This window comes from Coccinella septempunctata, chromosome 8 (assembly GCF_907165205.1).
Source record: "Coccinella septempunctata chromosome 8, icCocSept1.1, whole genome shotgun sequence".
NCBI lineage: Eukaryota > Metazoa > Arthropoda > Insecta > Coleoptera > Coccinellidae > Coccinella > Coccinella septempunctata.
In genome coordinates, this window is record NC_058196.1 from 27,919,896 (window position 1) to 27,928,667 (window position 8,772).

Consider the following 8,772-nt stretch of genomic DNA (forward strand, 5'->3'; position numbering starts at 1 on the left):
TTAAAATATTTGTACGAGACATAACTCCTGTCATTGGGATATCGAACATCAATTTAACAAGTATGTAAAACTTCAACTGTTCCAGTTGATTAAAGAAATGATTCTGTTTTTTCTTCGAATTCAATGGAACAAACTTTATCCAATATTGTTTTAAACTTCCGTTTCATATTTTCCTCTCATGAACTTTTCACACATAACTTTCGAAGCATAGTTGAGTAAACGTGGTATGTACAAATAATTAGCAGCTTTCATTATTTCTATCAGTTGTGAAAATGGGAAAGAATCCAAGAAGTATGTATCCCAAGTCGGTACTACGAGATTTCTGCAATCGTCTCCTCTTTGTGGATAGGGAGGATCGTCTTTGTGCTGAATCGCCCAGTATATCACCCAGCTCATTATTTCAGAGTTAACACCGTCAATGGGTATCACCTCATCCTCTAGATCGTTATCGCCTAATGTCTCTAACATTGTAGATATCACACACGAACATGTCATAATTTCAGAGTTGATATTGAAGATTTCTCCATCAGAAGTACGCAGTTTCATAACAGGCATCTGAAAATGAATAATGATATTATTGCAAATGTTTGATTCTGAATTTCGAAATAAAAGAACGTATTGATATCTAGTTAGCCTAGACCAGTTCCATGCATGAAAAAAATATTGCGTTACCATAGCAACGAATAATAACTCATTAGAAGTGTCAGTGTGAAGTTTGAGGTCAAAAAAGTAAACCAGAGTTACGAAATAATTTAAAAGGGTTAAGAGGTAAGCAGATTTACGAAGATATGCTTAATACCCTTGGTGATCAATATAAGGTAAATTTTCCATTGAAGATGATGACCGATCGGGAAGGCCAGTTTCTGTGTCAGTCCTCGAAAATATCGATGCAGTTCATGATATGATGATTTTATCAGACCGTCAAATTGGGCTAAAACGGATATCTGAAGCACTGAATATTTCATACGAACGCGTTCATCATATAGTTCACGTCAATTTGGACATGAGAAAAATTGCTGCACAATGGATCCCCAAATGTTTGAACGTTGACCAAAAGCGTGCAAGGGTAGATGAAACGCGTTCGTGTCCAAAAATCTGCTGGAAAATTTCTTGCTTCAGTTTTTTGGGATTGCCATGGAGTAATCATGATTGATTTTTTGGATAAGGGTTGAACAATATCCGGAGAATACTATTCGACATTACTGACCACTCTACGGGAAAAAATTAAAGAGAAAATACGTGGAAAGCTATCCAAAGGTGTTTTGTTTTTGCAGGACAACGACCCTGCACACGAATCTCATGTTGCCATGCAAAAAATTCTTGATTTAGGGTTTGGATTACTAGAACACCCCTCTCATTCACCAGATTTGGCTCCATCTGACTATCATCTCTTTCCTCAACTGAAAAAAAGTTTCAAAGGTCAAAATTTTCTTCCAACGAGGAGGTCATTAAAGCTGTGCTCAAAAAAACTGTCTGTGACAAAGTGATTAATGTGTTCGTCGTTTTGTATATCTTCGTTAGTGTTCACCAATTACTGATCAAACCTTCCATCTATGTTGTCTGAATTTGACATAAAAAATTGTCATATAGTAATGGAAATGCGCCAAACCTTTTTCACAGTTTTGAAACTTTGCTATTGCATTCAAGTTTCTTCGAAATCAGATTTATGTCTGAAACACAAGGGTCCATATTTGCTCCCGATAGAATTTTACAGGAATAATAAAAGAGAAGAATGACGTTTGCAAAAATCATTACAATATTGCATAATATTTCATTTCATGATTCTGATAGTGTCAATATTCTGAAAGCTCATATTCTTCATCTGGTGAGTTTCCTGTTTACCCACTTCAAGTTTTAAGTCGTTGAGGTTCAAAAAACGCTGCACCTAACCTATTCGACTTATTCATTGAACTTTATTGAAAAAAAAAGAAATTATTTGTGTGGATTCGAAATAAAAATCAAGGAACATTTTATCCTTTATTGAGCCAATGATAAATATTACATAATTTTCGGTATATTCAGAAAAACAGGTATCATCACATAGAATTTTTTTTCAGCTATTCTCTCTTAGCCACACTTCGATAATTAGAAAATGTTTGATTACATATTCCTAAACATATTCACCTACCAATAATTGATTTCACACAATAGTTGATTGATGAACGTTTAAGGAATAATTGTTACAATCTCGAACTAAATTCTTCAACCAATTGCTGATCGGTGTAAAATAAAGTAAGAATCTGATTATTTGGCATGTTCTGCATTCTACTGATCACCTTCTTGCGCGCGATATTCATTAAACTTTGTATGCCTAAAAATAGGGCCGCTATCAGTATTCTGAACAATATTTTATTCTCAACGTTCAAAAATTCCGAATCCCAGGGGGGGATGGTGTCTACGTCGTCCGGCAAGGGATTGTCTTTGTGGTGCGTTGCCCAAGCGATGACTCTCCTCAAAGTGTCAGAATCGACATTAACCAACGGCCATACACGTGTCAGCAAACCTTGCATGCCTACGTCTTCCAGAACATCGGATACGAGATGCGCACATTTTATGACCTCATAGTCCACATCGATAACGTCATCGTCCGTTGTCTTCAATTTCACTAATGGCATCTGAAAAACAAATTTGGTGATGTGAGGCTATCAAAAACTTCAATAAGATATTTACCTAATGTTTTATTATTATTATCAAACGTGATGTTCGATTCACCTCAGTCTATCTTGAATTCTTAAGAACGTTACAAGTGTGCCAAAGCGATTGTAAATTTGTAGTAGAATTGAATGGTGTAATCCGTGGAAGAAAAAGTGACGCTATTTGGTTCAGTCGGAAACAAATAGAGGGTGCATGAAAGAGACGAAGCGAGGGACTTGGCTGTCTTCGGTCATGTAGCAATGAATCCGACCTTTAGTACTAAGAAATAATAACAACAGAATACGCCAATAATATGGAAATATCCCAATATATTTTCGAAAAATTTTCAACCATCAATTATTTCACTTGAAGAATTGTTATAAGAAGTCACGTTTTTTATGTGGAACATCCTGTATAACATATATACTCCATTCACATTTATTCTAGCAGTCGGTTGGCCATGAAATAATTTTCTCAAGTTTTTGTAACTAGAACGGAGTAAGGTTGGCACTCATGAAATGTCGTTAATGTCATAACGCCGTTGCCACAACTTATATCAATGAATATGCCGAAAGGGATTGAAAAAAGAGACAGGGTTTCAGAAAGTGCTATTCAGAATTCAGGTCCGCTCATTCAAATAGTTATACCTTAATATTCTAAAATCCACAATACGTTAGACGGTAGCGAACATATTCAATGTAAGAGAATTTATATATTGTTTCATCTGCGAATCTGAACGACTTATATTTCAGCTGAATATTTCCACAATCAGAAAGATTGTGAATGAAGAGGATGACAAAGAATTTCCTTCTATTGGCAGACCAAAAAAAGTGGTTGCATTTGAGAATTTTATGTTTGAGTGAATTAATGCGAAAAGTTTACTACAGGATTTTCGATTAATGTCATCGTAGAATAAGTTCCCGAAATTTGATTATTTTATTTTTCATTTGACTTGTTCTATACATTGTAAATGTCTCAAGGTAGCAATAAATACCTAATTATTATTATTATATCAATGTATTCAGATGAACAGCCAAAAACACGCGCCAGTTGTCCTGTTAATTGTTTATTCATGTGAAATTTTTGTTCAAAGGTGAAGTTCATCTGGACTTGAAACTACCTTCAATTCCTTTTACTTATATTGATGCAAGATTATTTTTGTTGAAGAATTCAATATTCTTGTAATTATCTGTTAATTCCTTCGGGAAATACCCATTCCCAACCACTGCATCATATGCATTTCATCTTCTGGTTAATATTTTTGAAATTTACAACTGATGTAACGTATTCAAACTTTTTCCAAAGAAGATAACGAACATTAACTCTCCTCAAGCTAGTGCATATTATGATATTATACTGATCTCTTGTATTTTCCATGCAAATAACTGGATTTGGTATGCCTTCAATCAGTTTGTATAAACTTCAACTATGTTCGTCACATATTTTCCGAAGAGATTCAATTGTGATAAAATACGTAATAACAGAAACTTTTACGTAGAACGGGCAACATAGCGTTGATTTAAAACCCAAAAATATTTGACAAGCGTCATAACCCCACATTTTCGTACTATACAGAGTGAAATGTGTAAAATTTTCATGGCCAACCGACTGCTAAAATGAATGTGAATGGAGTATAGTAACAAGTGAGCTTCCTCACCACGAACTAAGTTTGCATTCTATGGTTTTACTTGTTTTTTCTCCTCTTTTCGAACTATTACCTAACCTCACAGCTAACAACTACGAAATCTTGAGAAATGATACAATAAATCCATATGTAAACTGGCGGATGTCTTGGCGGAAGGTGGCCGTGAGACAGGCTTACAACTCGCTATCCGTATATTCCACCGATTCACGGGAAAATAGAGCAAATATCTCCTGGGAGGAGATGGGATCTCGCAAAGCGTTCCCAGTAGCTTCAAGGAGAGCGAGACCAGATTAGCTGGTCCTAAGAAGTTGGCGAAAGAAAATGCAGTCGGGATTTCTCGCAGGAGGCATTGATGCGTTCCCTGCAGGGCGGCCCTTTGATCTTTTTTATTGAAAGACCATCTATTTCCTACATCATCGTCTGCGAACAATAACATTGTGAACGAAAAGGAATTTGAATGCTCTCCGATATATAGGTTTCGGTTTTTTTGGATGCTGTACGGATAGGAGATCCTCGTGTGCATTTGGCGATTGGATTTGGAATTCACCCGAGGAGGTGGGTTCAGGGTCTTTCAAGTTTGAGTAACCCCATTAACAAAATTCTTTGATAAATTTACTCTACATTATATCATCTCAAATCCTTATAATGGAGGTTTAACGGCATGAAGACCGAAATTGAATTTTGAAAAAAGTACCACCCAGAGCAGGACTCGAACCTACGTCCCCCTGATTACCGGTCAGGTACTCTTCCAACTGAGCTACCCAGGCAGACGTGATGATCCATCTGCAATGTCTGGAGTTCGAGTCCTGCTCTGGGTGGTACTTTTTTCAGAATACAATTTCTGTCTACATGCCGTTGAAACTTTCATTACCATAAAAATACAGAAAATTCAATGAACCCAAGTATTGAAATTAAATTGGGCGCTATCTGATGAATATTTGAACGTTTTCTAAAATAAAAGCCCGTATAATGTTACGTTTAGTGTCACAGATTCAGTTTGTCGTTCTGAAGAGAATTTTGTTTCTCCAGGGGTGGCATAGCTCATTACAAACACTTTAAATCGCTTAAAACACAGAACACATACGTAATAGATTATTTATTCCTCGAAATGGTCGAAATCATATCATAATTTTCAGAGTTATGAAACTTTTTGTGGAGAATTTGAGTTTTAGGAATTGAATCTCCACTCACCACATAATATCCATCACATGCGTCGATTATTTGAACATGAATTCAGTTTGAAAGGATTAGAATGAACGAACATATTATTCAATCCGATTATCCATAAATGATCAACTAGTTACATCCCAATTGTTATTATAGTGAAATAACGTTGAGTGAATATTGATTTTGGCTCGTTATTTTCAATTTGATATTAAATACAAGTAGATTTTGGCAAACCTAATGGTTGCGATTCGACATATTTCCTATATGTTTCAGATTTCGCTATACCACATACATGATACATGATATGATACTGTAACCTCACACAGTGTACATAAGATGATTAGCCAGTATTAAATGATATTTCATTTTGAATTTTCATGAATATTAGTATAAGTATTGGGAATTCAGCTATTTTATACAATATCCAGCGAACAAAACAAAAAATAAGTTTCATACAGTGATAAAAATATATTAGACGAAATGCTTGTGATAATAAAATGAGATCAGGTCATTGTTAGATCAAAAAATTTTCATACAGAAAACAATACACAATTCGAACATTTGTGTAAGGTGTGATCAGTCATCAACAAAAAAGAAAAATTGAATGAGTGAAACTACCATCAATTTCGATATTTTCTATTATTTCTGATTACTTTTTATGTATTTATTCTTTCTCGAATAATGTTTTTTCACTCCTCAATTTATCTTTATATTTGTTTCAACCTCATAGAATGGTTGGACTTAACCTTGAAACTTCCTGAAATAATTCCTCCATTTATAGGAGAAAATTGAAAATACACTAAAATAGATTAAACTTCTCATAACAATTACTAAAGAAAAATTTCTACTCACTTTGAACAGTTAATTAACGACACACAAAATAAAAATACGGTACAATTATTACAACAGTTTTAGTTGACGTCACACAAATAACTGAATAAAGATTCTACCTAAAATCAATATACATACGAACATATGCGAACAAAAAATTTAAAGCATTAACAACAGACAATTCCAACCCACGATAATTCCAAATGAAATCCAACAGATGTCATGATGAGCAGGTACTTATTAGGCTACAGATGTGCCAAAATATACGTTCTTCTATTTTCAGTTAAATATTCTTGTCATTAATAGTATTGAATTGTTTCCTTCGTCCTAATAATGTCAACTTATCCAGAAAAATCTGAGTAACAACAAAAGTTGGCTTATTTCATCCCCTCGATTTATTGGCCAAGACGAAAAATGGAATTATTAATTTATCAAACAAAAAACACAACAATGTAGTCGAGTGTATGTACCAAAGTTCCGCTGCTGACTCCCAAGTTGTCCAATAACAGATCACGTGGAAATAATTCGCTCACCCAGACGTGGACATCGCATTTTCCTTTCGAATAGGACGCAGGAATCTGCAAAAAAAACCTGATACCGGGGGGGACGGTCTTTTCAGCATGTGAATTTTTAAAGTGTGTAAAGATCGCCAAAACGTCAAAGCTTAATGTGAATATATAGGTGAGTTCGGTATAGAAAAGAGCACACTCTTCTGCGGCCACTTAGTTCCTTTGTGTTGGGGGTGAAAGCATTCAGATCAGAATGAATGTGTTTGGGGACGACCCAGTGCAGTGGCGGCGATTTCAGGCCTGAAATTTGGGGATTAGCGATTGTAAATGCTCAATGTTTTATACAAATTCTCCGTTACGTAATTGATTCAAATACAAAATATTTGCTGATTTAAAATCAATAAAGTTAAGATCTGAATCACTCGAAATATATTAACAGAAATACCGTTGAATCTAGCAAGAGTGGATGCTCATAATGGTTTCGGTCTCATTCGACCTCGTCAGAGCAACACAACGCCAACCTCGACGAAAATACACGCCGCCACCTTCACTGTGAGAGTTAGCAAAGTGTATTGCAGTTGGAGAGCCCAAGAGGGAAATTCGGGATTTACTCTAGCGTGTCAGATTAATAAAAGGGAAGATACCTTGGAGCCTGGAGTACCTCTTCTAAAAATTACATCTGAATATATAGTCTAGAAGAGACAGAATAGTAAAAAAAGATCATTGTACATACTCGAGCGTGTAAGATTGAGATATATGTTGTTAATTAGATGTTGAAAAGTAGGTATTCTCTTTATCTGACAATTTAAGCGACACGTAAATAAGTAAGAGGGCGCCAAACTTCACGTGTACATTCTCGAGCGCGGTGGATTTTTTCTTAATTTGAAGCTAATGATTCAAGAATAACGGAAAAATGTAATTTGACAGTTTCAGCAAGCCGAAACAATAAAAATTGACCATAAGGGTCACACAAATCAGTGTTTTTGAATTATCTCCTCTCCTGGGCTTCAAATTGTTTCAAATTCATCATAAAAGTTGTAGAGCATAACATTTTCTACAAATTTTGTCCGAAGCAATTTTTTTTACTTTTTAACGTCTCTGAGGCGATGAATGTCCCTTAGACTGGGTTTCTACATTGACCTTGGCTTTTCGCATGTGTGGCTAAGCTCCTCGCCTTTATCCTCTAGCTCAAAAACAGTTAGGGGTAGGAAAAATTGCTTCAGACAAAATTTGTATAGAATTTTATTATCTACAACTTTCATAATGAATACAGAAACGATCAGAGGTACAGGAAGAGAAATATCTTCAAAAACATCCATGATATCATCTTTAAACTGTCAGATTAAGAAAACCGCCCTGATTATTGCCAGATTAATGGGCCAACACGTCTGCAACACCGAGATTAACCATCTGTATGAAAATCTGACACGCTCGAGTATGTACAAATAACGATTTTTTTGCATTTTCAAAAGACCGCTGTCTCTTGAAAAGTACCTTCATTAACATATCCTCTAAAAATCAGACATGCTCAATTTCTCTTACCATTTTCAACTCTTCCGTACGGCTAGCCCCACCATGCAAACTGTCAGATTAATATGAATTCATTATCAAATAAGACACATAGGGCATGTACGGTATCATAATCTGACACGCTCGAGTATGTACACCTGACGATTTTTTCTCACATCTTTGAGCACCTGCAGACGCTTTCCCCACCACTGAAAGTGCATTAACCATAGAACCTTCTTTTCTTTCTACCATCTTATCTTCAAAATCCACTAGGTCTCCACGACTCTGAATCCAACTCTGTTTGAGAGATCAGAGATGTGTAGTGTCACAGATTTAGCTTGTTATTCTGAAGAAAATTTTGTTCTTCCAGGGGTGGTATGGCTCTTTATGGAAAAAATGTTCCAATTTTTACGTGGGCTCCCTATTCTTACCGAGGAATCTTCTGAAGAATTTCCCCGTCTACGTTACTGCCCCCGA

At 35.6% G+C, this 8,772-nt stretch overlaps 1 protein-coding gene across 2 annotated transcripts; it reads right to left on the reverse strand.

Annotated features, from left to right (window-relative positions):
• Positions 1-6,413, reverse strand: LOC123319302 (S-phase kinase-associated protein 1-like). Of its 2 annotated transcripts, none has more exons than XR_006538462.1 (2): positions 6,299-6,413; positions 1-555 (listed from the first exon to the last, which is right to left on the reverse strand). XR_006538462.1 is itself a non-coding variant. In XM_044906192.1 (2 exons), exon 2 carries the CDS (start codon positions 2,613-2,615, stop codon positions 2,181-2,183), a length of 435 nt encoding a protein of 144 aa, XP_044762127.1. In that variant the 5' UTR covers positions 6,299-6,413; the 3' UTR covers positions 1,965-2,180. The 2 variants fall into 2 exon arrangements, 1 of the variants encoding a protein (XP_044762127.1); XM_044906192.1 differs by lacking the exon at positions 1-555 and adding an exon at positions 1,965-2,615.
• Positions 6,414-8,772: the final 2,359 nt, after the last annotated feature.

Excerpts from the sequence above, each read along its gene's own strand:
- LOC123319302 (XM_044906192.1), bottom strand. The coding sequence starts at position 2,615 with ATGCCATTAGTGAAATTGAAGACAACGGACGATGACGTTATCGATGTG.